We start from the raw sequence: 18,113 nt of genomic DNA, 5'->3' as shown, positions 1-18,113 counted from the left end.
TGGTACCGTACACATTTTCGTTAAACTCAAGGTGTCTATTAATACTTACACGGTCCCATGTATCCAGTCGTTGTCGTATTTTTTTCGCCGACTGTGAGCTATCATCAGCATTCATCCTCGAACTTATATTACTAGTCTGGTACTTCAAATATATAATTTCTTTCCATAAGAAAAATTGCACTTCTCAATCCGATTTTTTCATTGCATTAAGCGGTGGCTAATCTACATGACTCGTGTTTGGTTATATCTCGAATTATTGCCGTCACTGTATTTCTTACGCATTTATATCTCTTATCTAAAACAAGTCAACCTAATAATTAGGTAGGTGTAAACACCGCTGTACATTGCAGAGGACATTGCTTTTTAAAAAAATCATATGGTTAAAAGACATGCCCGCGAAATCTCTCGATCTTTAGAAGGCTGTGAATACGTCTTCCTCGTCATTTCTCGCACACGTATTGCCTTCGTTCTCGATCCCTTGGAATTAATTCCATATCTCTGTAAGTTTGTTTGATATGTTTTGTCCTCAAAGTCCCATACAGAAAGAAGCTCTAGAAATAAACAGCCAAAGCCATCTCCCTACAGGTCATGAAGGTCCTTGGAGGAAAGTGGTAAGTACAATATTAAATACGGTACTGTAGGTAAGTGGGAGTCGTTTATTCAGCATTAAGCAGTTACCGTACGGTACAATAGCGTTCGGCCACAAGTTAAAAAAACACAATTTCACTACAATAACACTGCCTTCGTGATGTATATAGGCCTTTTAAGGCTCGGATAAAGAGGCGAACAATTTCCTCCGTCCGACCAGCGCAATGCAAGCTCATGATAAGTGTGTCTTGTAGTTCAGATATATTCACATGTTGCATCAATATAACAGGTTACCGGTATCTATCAGGGGCGGTGCGTGGTATTGTTGCAGGGTTGCACAACTCCCAATAATTTTGCACTCCATTTGACGTCTTTTCTTCTAATGTTTTAGCTTAAGAAAAGTAACAGGTATTCGAAAACATGTTAAAATCAACCGTCTTCAGTCGTTCGCTGTACTAATGCTTCGTAACGGACCAACAAACGCTGCTGGCTTCGAATCAAACTCAGGGGGTTTGCTTTTCCTACAGCAACTCCCTAGCGGACAGCGCGGCGCAATGTACCTCGGCAGGAACGAGCCTAAGCCTGCTTGGTCTTTCATCGACGTCTCACAAGTGGACTTCACAACTCATCGCAGAAGACACTCCTGCTATTTTTGATCGGCCGGGTGGCTACACATCTTTACTATCCCCTCGCATCGAGCCAACAAGCATATAGCATATAGGTCGACTCCTCGTTGGATGTCAGCCTCCCTGCAATCAACCACCATGACGACCACCACCATCACCACTACCTTTGCGACCCCTGCTCACACCTTTTCCTCCCTTTCCATCACAACTATTACGTCGTCCCATTCATCGCCGCTTCTATCCACCTCTCTCCCTGCGCTACCTCCTGTTGATCCACCTCGACAATTACGTATTCCCCCCCCCCCCCTCGCTACTTCACCCTCCCTTCTACGCTGTCTACATCTGCCTTGCCAACCACTACGTCACCACCATCACTGTCCGTCGTACCAGCAGCAGCCGCTCATCAACTTCCATCACCGTCAGACACATCAGCCACAAACGAAGTCTTCAGTTGCGTCGTCCGCGGCGTAAGCCCACTCATCCCGGCAACCGACATTCAAGAACAACTTCGCCTTCAAGCCATACCCGTCAAGAGGGCGTTCCGTATTTACAACTCCACCGGTCCGGCGTACTTAATCAGACTTCAGCTTCACAGCGCAGCACCCGTCGCCCACCTGATCTCCAACGGAGCACTTCTCTACGGCCGTCATCATCCCGTCGAACCCTCTCGCTCACCTCCCCGCCCTAGATATCATCAGTCCACATCTCATCGCCATACCCGGCCTGATCATCCTCCCTTTCAGCGCTCTAACAATGTCCGTCCACCTCCTTCTTCTGCTAATATCTCCATCCCACCACCACCGACCCTTCAACATCTCCGACACCTCATAACCGTCCTCTATCACATCGTTTCAACACTTCACCACCTTACACTTCCACACAACTTCCTTCTCGACACGCCTGTATAAATTCCATCCGTAGCCATCTCCCCCAGCCAAGACGCCCCAACATAACATCTTCCTTACTCTTCACTTCGTCTTTCCCCTCTTCTTCGTCCTACACATCTCCTGCTTCTCTCACTCCGCCCGGCCAGAGAGAAGGCGTAACCATGAGGTAGCATGCTCGCCAGTATCGGTCTCAGGGAGTTGCACGAGACTAGCAAGTCCCCTACCGAGAAACAGTTCCAAATGTCCCCGTTAGATTGCGCCACTCTGCGGAGATTACTTCATTCCTGCTTTCTCTCCTCTCGCAAAGGTAATGCATTTCCATTTTTAAATTTACAAATTTATTTACGTTGCAACGACGCAGATAGGTCTTACAGTGACGATGGGATAAGAAAGGGCTAGGAGATGGAATGAAGCGACAGTGTCTTTATTAAGGCACAGCCACAGCATTTGCCTGGTGTGGAAATGGGAAACTGCGGAAAACCATCTTCAGGGCTTCCGACGGTGGTGTTCGAACCCACTATATCCCGAATGCAAGCTCACAGGTACGCGACCTTCACCGCACGGCCAACTTGCCGGGTAATTTCTTTTCCACGCCATACCAGACCACCCACAATATTACCAGTATCTTGCTTCAATGAAAAACAGGACGGCAAATTTTCAGTTCAAGTGAGGCAAAAGTAACTGTGCCAGGCTGAGTGGCTCAGACGATTGTGGCGCTGGCCTTTGACCCCCAACGTGGCAGGTTCGATCCTGGCTCAGTCCGATGGTATTTGAAGGTGCTCAAATATGTCAGCCACGTGTCAGTAGATTCCGGAACCTCGGCGTCTCCAAAAACCGTAAAAAGTCGTTAGTAGGACGTAAAGCCAATAACATTATTATTAAAAGTACGGTAACTGTAGTTATAGTGTGTACTTAGCCTCTTATTTCCTGGGTTGTGATTGCCAGATATAGGCCTATTACAGTTTTAGTAGGAATGAAGGTCATTACTTAACTATAACGATAATAACGGTAATAGAGTTTCTTGTTATTTCTGTTAAGCTGTCCGACTCGTTGGCTGAATGGTCAGCGTACTGGCCTTCGGTTCAAAGAGTCCCGGGTTCGATTCCCGGCTGGGTCGGGGATTTTAACCTTCATTGGTTAATTCCAATGGCCCGGGGCTGGGTGTTTGTGCTGTCCCCAACATCCCTGCAACTCACATAACACATAACACTATCCTACACCACAATAACACGCAGTTACCTCCACATGGCAGACGCCGCCCACCCTCATCGGAGGGTCTGCCTTACAAGGGCTGCACTCGGGTAGAAATAGCCACATGAAATTATTATTATTATTATTTATTATTCTGTTAACCTATAAAAATGTGACACTGAAAATATTGGTGCAGCACCCAGTTTCAGATACCACCAGCCGCCACTGTTATCTATATAATTGTTTTTACGTCTCACTAAATACTTTTTCGGTTTATGAAGACACCGAGAGGTGTAGGAATTTTGTCCCACAGAAGATCTTTTACATGCCAGTAAATCTACCGACACGAGGCTAACGTATTTGAGCACCTTCAAATACCACCGGACTGAGCCAAGGATCGGAACTGCTTGTTGGGCTCAGAACAGTAGCGGCGATTAGGAGGTGGCGAGGTGGGCGCAGTCACACCCCCCCCCCCCCACACACACACACACACAAACACTTTGTAGAGAAAAATTCACTTTTTAATCCATTTCAGCCGCCTGAAACTGGGGATTACTAAAAAAAAAAAAAAGCAATTTGTGCAAACTGTGTTGTCTTTTCAACTAATTCTTTCCTTTAATTTATTTCATTATTAAGTGGCAGCGCGCCGGCCTATCACCGCTGAGTTCCGTGGTTCAATTCCCGGTCACTCCATGTGAGATTTGTAGTGGACAAAGCGGAGGCGGGACAGGCGGGACAGGTTTTTCTCCGGGTACTCCGTTTCCCCTGTCATCTTTCATTCCAGCAACATTCTCCAATATCATTTCATCTTTCATTCATTAATCATTGCCCCAGAGGAGTGCGACAGGCTCCGACAGCCGGCACAGTTCCTATCCTCGCCGCTAGATGGGGCTTCATTCATTTCATTCCTGACCCGGTCGAATGACTGGAAACAGGCTGTGGATTTTCATTAAGAAAAAAACTTAGCGCAAAAATGCACAAAATGATATTCGTCGCGGCTAACCGAATTGAATAGCGCCACAGCAAGTAGTAGAGACCCGCGGAGCAACGTATAGCATTTTTTTGCGTCGAAGGGTAGCAGGGGTATATTTTTGCCAAGATCACCTGCTTACCGCGCGCATTCGTCAGTCTAGCAGTCTCACTCAATGTGTCTGATCAGTTCTGCCTAGTTTCTGTTACTTAGTTTGTAGTCAAATACTAAATTACTTTTGAATTGTATAATCACGCCGTATTTCTATTTAATTATAATACATGTGCAATTATTTTTCCTTTTGAAATTCGCTCAGAGAATACCAAAACTTATCATTTTATAGCAATTTCTTTCAATTTTGATGTCTACCCTTTGTCTCTACCCACTCCCCCACCCCGCTATATCAATAGGACCCGAGGACTTTTTGTTGTCTATAAATTTTTGTGTCCCCCACCACCAACTTCTAATTCCCAATCGCGGCTAATGAGTACCGTACACATAGGCCTACTAAATAAAACTTATGTAGGGTAAAATTATTTATTATCGTGATATGTGGTATTATCGTGATATTTTATTTGAACTTCTATCACGGTAATACTAAGCGGAGCAGAGGGTTGTTTATAAGGAGAATAGTTTCCTTGTTCTGTGGCCCTGCAGTGAGCGTAATAGCGCCGGCCAAGAAGCCACAAACACAACGACAGAGAAAGTCCAACTGTGAATTGGTGAAAGAAACTAGGGAAGTACTATGTTAAATGTGTTGAAGAGTGTAAATTGTGTTGTATATTCTGTGTACATGGTAGGTAAACGATAATCGCATTATATATACTAGAAAGAAGGCTCGATTTGCCTGTGTGCTTTGATGTTATTCTCCGGACCACCTTTTGAGCAGACTAAAGCGGAAGTGAGTGTATTGACCAGGGGATGGTGCGGGCGACAGGGGTAGCGCCTACGGTGTTGTCACAAGGTAGGTGAGGGGGCAAGGGGGGGGGGGGGGGTGCGCTACTCGGAGCGAGTTTTGGCAATGATGCAGTCAATGCGGAGCTGCCATACTTAATCACTCGGTGGATGTCCTTAACACTTGGGTACAGTTCCAATCATAGTCTGTTTAAAACAGCAGTGAGAGAATTTTATCAGTGTGCTTCGCTTTTACAAAAACAGTGTATGTGCGTATTGTGTGCTAATTCATAATTATTGTTATGCCTTGTACGTTTGTAGGTTTCTTCTTACTCGTTATTGGATATTATTGTGCAATGGATCCGAACAAAAATTCACCAGACTGTTATCAGTTGAAGAAGAAACGCAAGATTTTTACGTCCGGCAAGAGAAATATGATTCTGTCTGTTTATAAGCATTTCCGATTGAATAGTATTGACGGCGGAATTAGTTTACCTCGTGTGCTGAACCCGGCTCTGATTCCTACTTGGGTGTGCAGCCACTCGATAGTGACACAGATTAATTACTGCGGCACAAGGTAAGCTAACGCTGAAATCTCCTGAATAATAATTGTACCGGGTGGTACACCACCATGACGCTAATTAAAACCTTGCGCCAGTTGAAACTCCCCTACTGGAGGAAGTCTGAACTTTATCTAATGTGTTAATTTTCAAGTTTCTCAGAAGATGTCCCTACTTGTAAATTTTGAAGTTTCTGAACTGTGTCGTTTTCGAGGTATTTTTGTTTTGCCTGTAGTAAGAAGTGTGAACATTCTCTTCTAGAGGACACTACTGAAGAACTACAATGGTGCACCCTAGTGCGAAGTGAAAGAACTGCTTTTTTTGGAGTAATATTGATTTCAAAAGTTTGTTTCTTGTTAAATTTCTTTCTGTTATTGTTTAAGTTGGCTGTATAACCCTTTCTTTCCCCTTGTTTTGAATTTAGCCAATCACGAATTTCTTTAATTAATTTATGACCAATCAGGTGTATCTTCTCCAAATTGGATATGTTGCTTAACCCCAGCCAATAAAATTCTTGTGGGAGGGTGTTCTCATTCCTCAAACGCCTCGAACTTTCCGCGAGAGTATATAAACTGCTGATTTTCGGGTCTCCGGGCCACTCCAGTAACATCTTTCAGTGTGTATAGTACGTAGCAGGGGGCGGGAAGCGCCTCTTTCTTCGGGCAGCAGTTCATCCACAAGGTAATGGCCGTTTAATAACTTCTTTTCTTGCTAGCTCAGCAGTTTAACTCTCGGGGCAGGTCCGAAGCCTTTTACCATGTAACTTTCCCTTAAAATGTAAAGACACTCGGTATCTATTCTATCTGTTTAACTATAAATTGGGATAGAGAGTGCTTAACCCTCTCGAGCTCCCACTAATATTGCATTGAGGTGAACTTATTTTCTCAACCGTTTCGTCCTTAACGTAATGTAAATTGTCTTCTCATATAAGTCACCTCTTTAGTATGGGATTAGCCCTTGCAGTAACGGCCTAGTGCCAAGTAGGTTTTATATAAAGTGTATTAGGAGTGCAGATCGCCTCCTCTCAAGTTGGTATTTTAGAGGCCATGTAATTAACCTTTCCTCACTTAATAGACCTCAGTAGGTTGGGTATTTTTACCCCTGTGTTTATGTCCTTAGAGGACAACTTGAAGGTGGAGTTTGGTGTGGCCTTTTATAGGCTTGAAACGTTGAGAGCGGTTTGCTCTTTTGAAATTTGGTTCTGCGTGCCTCGAGGAGGCTTTACTGTGTAATTTGGAGCAAGTGCTCCTGGGCATGAATGGGGATTTCTGCCCCTCTGTTGAAACTTGTTTTGGGGTAAAGCCGGGCTAATTGCTCAAGAATTGTGAGTTCGGGGCTCGAAGCCCAAATCCTGTAAATACTGTAATTGTACTTTTGTTGCCTTGCTACTCTGTACCTGGCATGCTTGTTATTTCTTGATTTTGAAAAGAAAATATAACCTTGTTAAATTTTATCTTAACTTTAATTTTGTATTTTGAGGCCCGTTCACCCCCGCACCTTCTTTCACCTCTGCTGTTCCACAGATACCTCGGAACAAGTGGTAGCAGAGCGTGATTGAATGGGTCTCAATTTAGCCCCTTTTGACGGCTAAACATTGCCTTATTGTCGAACTCTAACAATTTTCTCAGTTGCTGCAATTTTTTGATTTTTCCGTTTGTTTTCAAAATTGCTTTGTCATCATGCCCGGCCCTCGCGATGTTCTCCATCTTAACTATTTGCGCAAGGAGGAGTTGATCTATGAATTGACTATTAGAAATGTGCAATCTGGAGGCACGGTTGCGGTAGATACGAATAAGCTTAGAGAGTCCCTTGATTTGCCCATTTCCATCCCCACTTTGGGAGAGAAAGAAATTGACGACTCTCTTTCCACGATCACTGACAATACTACTGAGCTAGCATCTGTAGTTAGTTTTTTTGAAGAAAATGATCCTTCTCCTAATCAAATTAAACGTGTGCAAGCCAGGTTATTTCATTTTTGGAATAGAGTTAACGATCTGTTGTCTCTGAAGTTGAATGACGTTCAGAGGAAGGAAGCTAGTATGGTTCTTGAAAATCTTTCGGAATTGTCCAGTAAGGTTACCCAATTGTTAACTGGGGAAGTTCCTCCCAAAACTGATCAACCCACCACGGTGAATGTAGGTAGCGAGGAAGAGCCTCCTAAGGGAGACGCCAATAGGAAAACCGTTGGAGCTCAAACAACCTCTGCCCCATTGGACAACGAATCTGAACGCCGTACCTCGTTGAATAATGTACGTTCTGAATTAACATCTTTGCCACTTAAACCTTTACCTACTATGTCACCTGGGTTCAGCAGCTTGCCTCATCCATTAGCAATGTTGCTCAGAGGTATCTCTAAGTTTTCTGTTAACACTACCAGTGAAGCTATTTCTTTCTTAAGGTTTTTAGTTGAATTTCAGGATCATGCCCTTGTTTTTTCTCTTTCTCCATGTCAGATTTTGCAAATCATCTATCCCTATGCAATTGGTATTCTCTCAGACAAAATAGTAAGAGCCATTGCCGAGCAATCATCTATTGAGGACTTCCACGCCCACTTGCTAACTAACTTCATCCCGGCTAGGGCAAGGTCCTCCCTTATTCAGAAGTACTATTATCGTGTACAGCGCTTGGATGAAAACTTGGCAGGTTTCATCCAAGATATTAAGTTCTATACTAGGGTGTTTGCTCTTCACTTCCCTGAGGATCAGATTGTACAAGCTATTGTGGAAGGTATCTCACCATCCTATAGGTCATATTTGTGTTTCGCGGCGTGCCCGCAAACCTTCTCTGAACTTGAAGCATTGGCCGTCTCAGCGGAAGGAGTTAGATACGCCGATTCCTTGCGTGTCGCGAAAGAACCCCCTCCTTCTTTTGGTAATCCTCGGCCTCCACCTCGCCGACCAGTCACACCTCGTAAATGTTATGCTTGCGGGTCGCCTGACCATCTCCGGAACAAGTGCCCATTGATCAAATCTAGTAGGGCAAATAATGGAGCTGGCTCATCACAAGGCTGTTTTAAATGTGGGGCTTTCTCACATATCGCCAAGAATTGCCCAAATTCAAATAGCACCCCCTCCTGCTCAACTTCTAGTGCAACTTCCACTAATGTCAATAATAATAAGTGACTAGCGGCTTCGGCTGAGTCGTCTAATTCTGCTTCCCAAGGCTCAGCCCCTGGTAAACAGGTCGAAAATTCAGGGAAAATTCAGTCTTTCAAATTCATCTTTTGAATGCCCCAAAGAATGTCTTAGGATTGCGGCGGATGCCCCCGCACCTGTGCCTTTTCTCAAAATTGAGATAAAATAGTGAGCCTATAACAGCTCTATTAGATTCTGGCAGTGTTTGTTCTATTATTTCGGCTGAATGGTATTCAAAATTGAAATCTGTTTGTAAGCTTCCTGACTATTGTTCGTCTTCGGTCCAATATGTTTCGGCTAATTCATCTCCATTAGAAATTCTAGGTTCTTTAAATGTCAAAATTCGTATTTTTAAATTTACTTGGAAAATTAAATTGTTTGTAGCCAAGCACTTGTCTTGCCCCATTATATTGGGAGCTGACTTCATTTCTCACACCGGTCTAGTGCTCGACCTTCAGAGTAAGTCGTGCACATTCAAATGTGCTTCCAATTGTAAAATCCCCTTGTTAAAGTGTAATTCTGTATCATGTTCCTCTATTTCGCCTACCCAGGATGAGATGTTGTTAGACCTTAGACATCTACCTGAGGAGCAGGCTGATAGTATTCGTAAGTTGTGTCAGTCGTTTCCAGAGGTGTTCTCGGATACTCTTGGTGTTACTGACCTGATCGAAAACAAAATTGAGGTCACGGACTCGATTCCTGTCCGTTTTCCACCATATAGGCTGTCTCCACCTAAAATGAAGGCTCTGAAGGAAATCATTGATCAAATGTTGAAGGATGGTATTATTCGGCCCTCTAAGTTAGCGTATTCATCACCTATTTTTTTAGTCCCGAAACCCCAAGGGGGCTTCAGGCCTGTCATTGATTATAGGGCTCTCAATCGGAAGATAGTGTTACAATCTGTGCCCCTTCCTGACCTCCATTCTTGTTTTTCATGGTTTCGTAAGGCCAAGTTCTTCACCATCTTGGATTTGAATCAGGCTTATAATCAAATTCCCCTAGCCGAAGAGTCTAAACACCTTACAGCGTTTGCCACGGATTGGAATTTGTATGAATACAACCGCGTGCCTTTCGGGCTCCCCACGGGAGCAGCTGTACTCACTAGACTGCTAGATAGGGTCTTCTCCGACATCAAATTTGAGTACTTGTATCACTATCTTGGTGATGTCGTCGTATTTTCAGAGACTTTTGAAGAACATCTAGATCATCTGCGAGAAGTTCTCAATCGCCTTCGTAAGGCTGGGTTAACTGTTAAGTTGTCCAAGGTTGCATTCGCTAAGCCCTCCATGTCATTCCTAGGGCATATTGTGTCACCTGATGGTGTTGCAGTCGATCATTCTAGAACACAGGCCATCCGTGATTTTAAACCTCCCAAGGACATCAAAGATATCGCCAGGTTCATTGGTATGGTGAATGTCTTCAGGAAGTTTATTCCTAACTTCGCTAATAGAGCGGCGCCCTTAAACCTTCTTCGTAGGAAAGGCATCAAATTCGAGTGGGGACCTTCTCAACAAGCCGCTTTTGAAGATCTTAAATTAGCTCTCTGTAATGCCCCTGTCCTCGCTATGCCTGATTTCTCGAAGAAATTCATCGTCCAAACCGACGCGTCGTCGTCGGCGGTAGCTGCAGTCCTTCTCCAAGAGACTGAACTAGGGAGGCGACCCATCGCCTATGCATCTAGGACTCTATCGACTCAAGAAGCCAAGTATTCCATCTATGAGCTCGAAGGTTTGGCAGTCTTATTTGCCTTAGAAAAGTTCCATCTCTATCTGGAACATGTAAAATTCGACGTGGAGACAGATAATCAAGCCTTAAGCTGGGTGATAGGTAGGCCGCGTCGTACTGGTCTTATAGCCCGTTGGGCCATCCGTATTTCTGCCTTCCAATTCGATGTCAGGCATATCAGAGGTACCGAAAATGTCGTTGCAGACGGACTCAGCCGTATGTTTTCCAACGACGTCGAGACACATGAACCGGTCGATAGTTCATCACCTCCCGAGTCCATACTATCTGAGGTTAATGCCATCTTAACAGATGCTCCCATGCTCTTTAGGGATATCGAGAAATACCAACGTGAAGATCCGACGCTGGCTCCGATAATGGAAACCCTTTCTTCTGGGGAACATGTCGTCCCTTATGTACTGAGGAATGGTGTTTTATGTTGCCCATCGAGGCATGATAAGATGATGAAAGTTGTCGTTCCAGCTGTTCTTGTACCTATGATCTTTAAGTACTATCATGAGACCCCATTAGGGGGGCATCTAGGCATCTTTAAAACTCGTGAAAAGATTCGTGAAAGGTTCATCTGGAAAGGTATGGACGGTGAAATCCGTGAACTAGTAAAAGCTTGTAAATCCTGCTTGATTAGTAAACCAACCATGTCCACCAAGGTAGGCCTGTTGTCTTCTCATCAAGCGTCGCGCCCTATGGAACGCCTGTATATTGATTATGTAGGACCCTTCCCCCAGTCAAAGGGAAATGCCAACAAGTTCATCTTTGTGTGTGTAGATGGTTTTACTAGATTTTCCTGGTTATTTCCGACTAAGCTGGCTACCGCTCAGTCCACCATTACTTGTCTAAATTCTATCTTTGCTTCTTTTGGTCCGTGTCAATATATTGAGTCTGATAATGCTAAGGCTTTCACATCTAATTTATTTCGTAAATTCTGCTTTGACCTGTCCATCTCTCATGTGACAACATCTGCTTATTACCCTCAACCATCTCTGGCTGAACGGGTTAATCGTAATCTCAGGTCCGCGCTTATTTCCTATCATCATGAAGATCATTCTAGGTGGGACACGTCCCTGCATTGGTTAGCCTTTGCTTTGAACTCGGCGGTTCATGAATCTCATAAGTTTACGCCAGCTTCGCTGATGTTCAAATTTGTTCCCAACACGCCGCTCTCTAACCTCTGGTCTCTGAGTGACATTCTACCTGAGACAATAGACCCAGATAACATTAAAGATCTTTGGAAGAAGGCTAAAGCCAATCTTAAAGTGTCTCATGAAAAGGTTAGGGAAAGATATGATCGTGGACGGAGACCCACCCATTTGAAGGTAGGTGACCAGGTGATGGTCAAGAATTTTGTTCCCGCGGGCAAGCTTGCCCCCAAATTTCATGGGCCGTGTATCATTCTCGATTTCCTTACTCCCGTTACCTTATTGTTAAGCAATCCAGCCACCGAGAGGATATTTAGGGTTCACCTGTCACAGGTGAAACCGGTGTAATTTCTGTGTTAACTTGCTTCATATAATTTTGAAAGAAATAGGAAGGTTATATATTTTTTGAGGGGTTTCACTTTTAAGGCCTTCTGCCCTTGGAATCTGTTTCCTTTGTGTGTAATTATTTTTTGTAAACCTCCCCCGATCAGTTAAACTACCATCCTGTCCTTACCATGGCCATTACCACGCTCCCGTCTCCTGCTAACATAACACACAGTGGCTTATATATGCCATGAATATCTTCACGCCGCTGGCCCCTCAACCTCTCCACAAAGCCTGTGCCCTCAAAAAATGATGATGGTCCAACAAAATTCTGCCGCCGAGCTTTAATGTTTCAGTGCCCCCGCAGCAGCGCGGCGCCGTACCGCTCCTGAGGCAGGGTAAGGGCCCGCCCTTCTCCAGTGAGGCCAACCTGTGTACGGCGAGCCGGAGTCCTCCTCCCGGCCAAGGCTGATGTGCGGCGCACAACCTGTAACTGGCCCGCGACCTGCATGTTCGCCGCGGGCGCGGCGTGCTTCAACTCCACTACTCCTCTCGTAGTGCGGGCGAGCGGTATCTCAGGGTACTTGAGGGGTCCGAGCGGCCTCCTCTGAACTCAAGCAGCGGCGGCTGGTCTGGCCGTCAAACTTATCAACGTTTAAAGTACATATCCAGCTATATGGACATTCCAGTTCAACAATTACTACCTTTTTTTGGATTTTACTGCAATATCTGGTGGACTTAGAAAACATTTCCTCAACTTTAAAAACTAAAAGTTTCCTTCTGAATTCAACTTCTACAAACATAAAGACATTACATCAATAGTAATCAAAGAATTATGAAACTGGATCCAATCAGTTTAAGAAAATTTGTTGGTAAATACTTCTGCAATTAACTTCCATATCAACATCATAGCTTGGACCTTATGTTGAAATAAAAGTTTATGTTCTTCGGTGTTACCCCCTTGGAGGGACTTTGGGGGAGGGGAGGTCTGTACCGGGTGGTACACCACCATGCCGCTAATTCAAACCTTGCGCCAGTTGAAACTCCCCCTACTGGAGGAAGTCTGAACTTTATCTAATGTGTTAATTTTCAAGTTTCTCAGAAGATGTCCCTACTTTTAATTTTGAAGTTTCTGAACTGTGTCGTTTTCGAGGTATTTTTGTTTTGCCTGTAGTACGAAGTGTGAACATTCTCTTCTAGAGGACACTAATGAAGAACTACAATGGTGCACCCTAGTGCGAAGTGAAAGAACTGTTTTTTGGAGTAATTTTGATTTCAAAAGTTTGTTTCTTGTTAAATTTCTTTCTGTTATTGTTTAAGTTGGCTGTATAACCCTTTCTTTCCCCTTGTTTTGAATTTAGCCAATCACGAATTTCTTTAATTAATTTATGACCAATCAGGTGTATCTTCTCCAAATTGGATATGTTGCTTAACCCCAGCCAATAAAATTCTTGTGGGAGGGTGTTCTCACTCCTGCAACGCCTCGAACTTTCCGCGAGAGTATATAAACTGCTGATTTTCGGGTCTCCGGGCCACTCCAGTAACATCTTTCAGTGTGTATAGTACGTAGCAGGGGGCGGGAAGCGCCTCTTTCTTCGGGCAGCAGTTCATCCACAAGGTAATGGCCGTTTAATAACTTCTTTTCTTGCTAGCTCAGCAGTTTAACTCTCGGGGCAGGTCCGAAGCCTTTTACCATGTAACTTTCCCTTAAAATGTAAAGACACTCGGTATCTATTCTATCTGTTTAACTATAAATTGGGATAGAGAGTGCTTAACCCCTCGAGCTCCCACTCATACTGCATTGAGGTGAACTTAATTTTCTCAACCGTTTCGTCCTTAACGTAATGTAAATTGTCTTCTCATATAAGTCACCTCTTTAGTATGGGATTAGCCCTTGCAGTAACGGCCTAGTGCCAAGTAGGTTTTATATAAAGTGTATTAGGAGTGCAGATCGCCTTCTCTCAAGTTGGTATTTTAGAGGCCATGTAATTAACCTTTCCTCACTTAATAGGCCTCAGTAGGTTGGGTATTTTTACCCCTGTGTTTATGTCCTTAGAGGACAACTTGAAGGTGGAGTTTGGTGTGGCCTTTTATAGGCTTGAAACGTTGAGAGCGGTTTGCTCTTTTGAAATTTGGTTCTGCGTGCCTCGAGGAGGCTTTACTGTGTAATTTGGAGCAAGTGCTCCTGGGCATGAATGGGGATTTCTGCCCCTCTGTTGAAACTTGTTTTGGGGTAAAGCCGGGCTAATTGCTCAAGAATTGTGAGTTCGGGGCTCGAAGCCCAAATCCTGTAAATACTGTAATTGTACTTTTGTTGCCTTGCTACTCTGTACCTGGCATGCTTGTTATTTCTTGATTTTGGAAAGAAAATATAACCTTGTTAAATTTTATCTTAACTTTAATTTTGTATTTTGAGGCCCGTTCACTCCCGCACCTTCTTTCACCTCTGCTGTTCCACAGATACGTCGGAATAATAATAATAATAATAATAATAATAATAATAATAATAATATTTTTACAAAAATATATTTGCATTAATTAATTTATTTATTTATTGAAATTGTGCTGGACAAAGCGGAGGTGGGACAAGTTTTCGCCTGGATCCCCAACTTCATCTGTCAGTTTCAAGTTAATTCCAGTACGAGTACATAATCCTCACTTCTCTCGCTTATTCATAAATCGCCCGTGAGTAGCAGCTCATTTCAATCAGGAATCAGGCCATATATTTAGACAATAATAGTGAATAATAAATAATAAAATATTATATGTATACATATTGATAATAATAGTAATAATTTAATGAATGCAATGCTTACTGTTTATGTCAAAAAGAATTCGTTCGCAATGCTTTAAGCGTGAAATTGTGGTTAGTACATTAAAACTGTGAAAGCCCCCGTGGCTCAGGTGGCAGCGCGTCGGCCTTTCAAAACTGGGTTCCGTGGTTCAAATCCCGCCCACTCCATGTGAGATTTGTGCTGGACAAAGCGGAGGCGGGGCAGGTTTTTCTCCGGGTACTCCGGTTTTCCCTGTCATCTTTCATTCCAGCATCACTCTTCAGTATCATTTAATTTCATCTGTCAGTCATTAATCATTGCCCCGGAGGAGTGAGACAGGCTTCGGCAGCCGGCTCAGTTCCTATCCTCGCCGCAAGATAGGGCTTCATTTATTCCATCCCTGACCCGGTCATTGGCTGGAAAACTGATTGTAGGTTTTCACATTTAAAATGTAATTCAGTAAATTAATTGTTTAAAGATGTAAGCCGTTAAAAAAACTGTATGGGATTCTAGCACGCATACGTTAATGTATTAATTATTTTAAATTCATTCGAGGTTCAATCCGTGAGCTGTGCTGTATTATAGTGGTGGAGTACCACTTTGAATCGCGCGCCGGCTCATTTGGCAACCACGGCGAGTGTGACGAGACAATGACGTCACATCCACTTTAGTCTGCTCAAAAGGTGGTCCGGAGAATAGTTACCAGCAATGGAGGAAGCTTGGGAAACTTACCAATTCGGCCTTCTTTCTTACAGATCTCGAGTTGGTGGGCCTGGGAGAATGGGAGTACAAAAATTGCGGCGCGGCAGCTATACTTGTAATCAGCTTTTTAAGTGCTGTTAGAAAGGTTGTTAGTGAGAAATGGAAATTATATAAGGCTTCTAAAGAGTTTGGCGTACCATGCAGCACCCTGAAAGACCACGTGAGTCGTCATAATGACGAAGAATGTCATGAGGTACCAAAACTCGGAAGGCCTTTTGTTCTATCAAAAGACGTTGAAATGAAGCTGGTCAAACATGTCATAGAAATGCAGGAGTTGGGTTTCGGATTGAATGTCACCACCATTAAGCGACTAGCATTTCAGTTGGCAGAAATATCTACGAAAGTGTCCCCGTTAAATGAGGAAAACGGAAAAGCAGAATGGATTCGGTGTGGGTTTTGTTCAGACTGGTTTCACAAAAATTGTGCTGAAGTGGGTGAATCTCCGCAATTAATGTGCAGAAAATGTGACAATGTTGTGACGTCCGATGATGACAATTAAACATCTATAAATAGGTCCTGCATGTTATTAAACTATTTTTCGTACTGTCTAGTTTACATATGTTAATGTTATAAAATGTTTTCTTTTGCTTATTGAGTTGTATGTAGGTATATATGAAGTTTAAATCTATCACGGTATTACCGACACCATATCACGGTATTACCACACATATCACGGTATTGGTCTATAGGTGTAAGTGATTGTATTTTTATTTTTTTGGCCATTGATGTTATTCTTGCTCTGTTTTCATTATGGTTATATACGTGTATACATTCACGGAATCTTTTTTGTTAATTTTGCATTATTGTTGACTTTATTTCCAGAATAAACGATGATTTATTGAAATTTATCACGGTTTTACCTACCTTTACCCTAAAAACAAAAATAAATTATTATTATTATTATTATTATTATTATTATTATTATTATTATTATTATTATTATTATTATTAGAAAGGGCACCCAAATGGGCATTAGGATTTACAATATTCACTTATCGACATGATTATCTTGTTGCAAGTCTTGATGTGATACCTGTCACACTGTTTGCCACATAAAACGCATATACAGTTAGCATCTGGATTATGAAAAGACTTCACTGTGCATATCAAAGAGGATAGGTGCATATCTTGTGGTGAAAACCATGAATGGGAAGTCGTGTTATGATATGTCTTCGATCTTGATTTTCTTTGGTCCAGTTTCTCACCAACATGGCATCTGAGGTATAAAAGTCGGGGTCGATTTTTCTTTTCTTCCCTTCTGCGTAGTTCATTGTAAGCTCCAGTAGATGGCAGATGGAGTCTCATTCTGAGGTCCTGAATGTAAAAAGTCTCTTTGGCCATTTCATATACTAGACGTGATGGAGCCGATTTTCCAACTCGTAAAGTACATTTAAGAAAGCGTGCTTTTACTTTCTCTATCCTTTCTAGCTCTGAGTTTGAGATGGTCCCAAATTAGTTCCAATCCGTAAGACAAGACAGGTGATATTACTGTGTGGAATAACATTATCGCCGTGGATAAAGATGGTGCTGCGATATCTTTTATCTTGAAGATGGTCCTTATCGCTGCCGCAGTTCTTTCTTCTTTGTTGGTAACTAAAGGACAGAGCTGTGGTCTGAAGAGTTATTCCTAAGTACTTAAATTTGCTGACTACTGTTACATCGTTGTTACAGAGGGTAAGAGTGTCTTTTGTAGAAAGTCTCCCTCCTTTCCTGAAGGTCATTTGCACCGTCTTCTGAAGATTGATCGTGAGGTGATTTTCGTTAACCCACTTTTCTAACTCTAATAAGGAGGCTTGTCAGCTGTCTTTGTTTGATGACCCTTGTACCATGTCATCTGCGTAGAAGATGACTGTCGTGTCGGGTGAAGATTTTACTATATTCGTAATGTCGGCAGTGATGATGTTGAACAGTAAAGGACTCATCGGGTCACTCTACAGTACTCCATTCGTTTGTCTGATCGGGTCCGAAGTGTCGACTCCATTTCAATCTCTATGTAGTTCACTATCAAGATGTTATTTAGCAACTTAAAAGGGGGATGAGCATCGCTGATCATGTTTTTGATCTTGGTTAGGAGAATTTCTCGATTTATAGAGTCAAAAGCCTTCGTGAAATCCACCAAAACTGCATAGTATTTTTCTTTGGGTAATCTTAATGCTTCTTTTATTTCCTGTAGCAGGTATTTTACAGCGTGGATTGTGCTTCTTCGGGACATAAATCCGAATTGGCATTCCGGAATTGTTACAGAATCTTGCAATTTCTTTGTAAGGATCTTCATAAATATTTTGAGGATGTTGTTCTCCAATGCAATGCCTCTATAAGAATTGGGATCATTTTTCTGTCCTTTACCCTTGTATGGGATTTTCACTGATGATCTTCTCCATTCCTCAGATATAGTTCCAGATCTTAGACAGGCATTGAATAAGTTCGTCCAGAAAGGCAGTAACATTTCTTGAGTTTCTTTGAGATGTTCTGTATGAATACCATCTGGGCCTGGAGCTCTCTTGACTTTCGACTGATACACAGT

General features: G+C 42.9%; 1 protein-coding gene across 1 annotated transcript in view; it reads right to left on the bottom strand.

Annotated features, from left to right (window-relative positions):
* LOC136879369 (armadillo-like helical domain containing protein 1) overlaps positions 1-17,511 on the bottom strand; it is a 99,972-nt gene extending 82,461 nt beyond the window's left edge. The window contains exon 1 of the mRNA XM_067153185.2: positions 17,416-17,511. Within this exon, the coding sequence (XP_067009286.2) occupies positions 17,416-17,511 (96 nt within the window). The remainder of the gene's footprint in view (positions 1-17,415) is intronic.
* Between the last annotated feature and the right edge of the window lie 602 nt (positions 17,512-18,113).

The sequence above is a fragment of the Anabrus simplex genome, chromosome 8 (genome assembly GCF_040414725.1).
Source record: "Anabrus simplex isolate iqAnaSimp1 chromosome 8, ASM4041472v1, whole genome shotgun sequence".
Taxonomy (NCBI): domain Eukaryota; kingdom Metazoa; phylum Arthropoda; class Insecta; order Orthoptera; family Tettigoniidae; genus Anabrus; species Anabrus simplex.
This window is presented reverse-complemented; position numbering and strand designations above follow the sequence as displayed.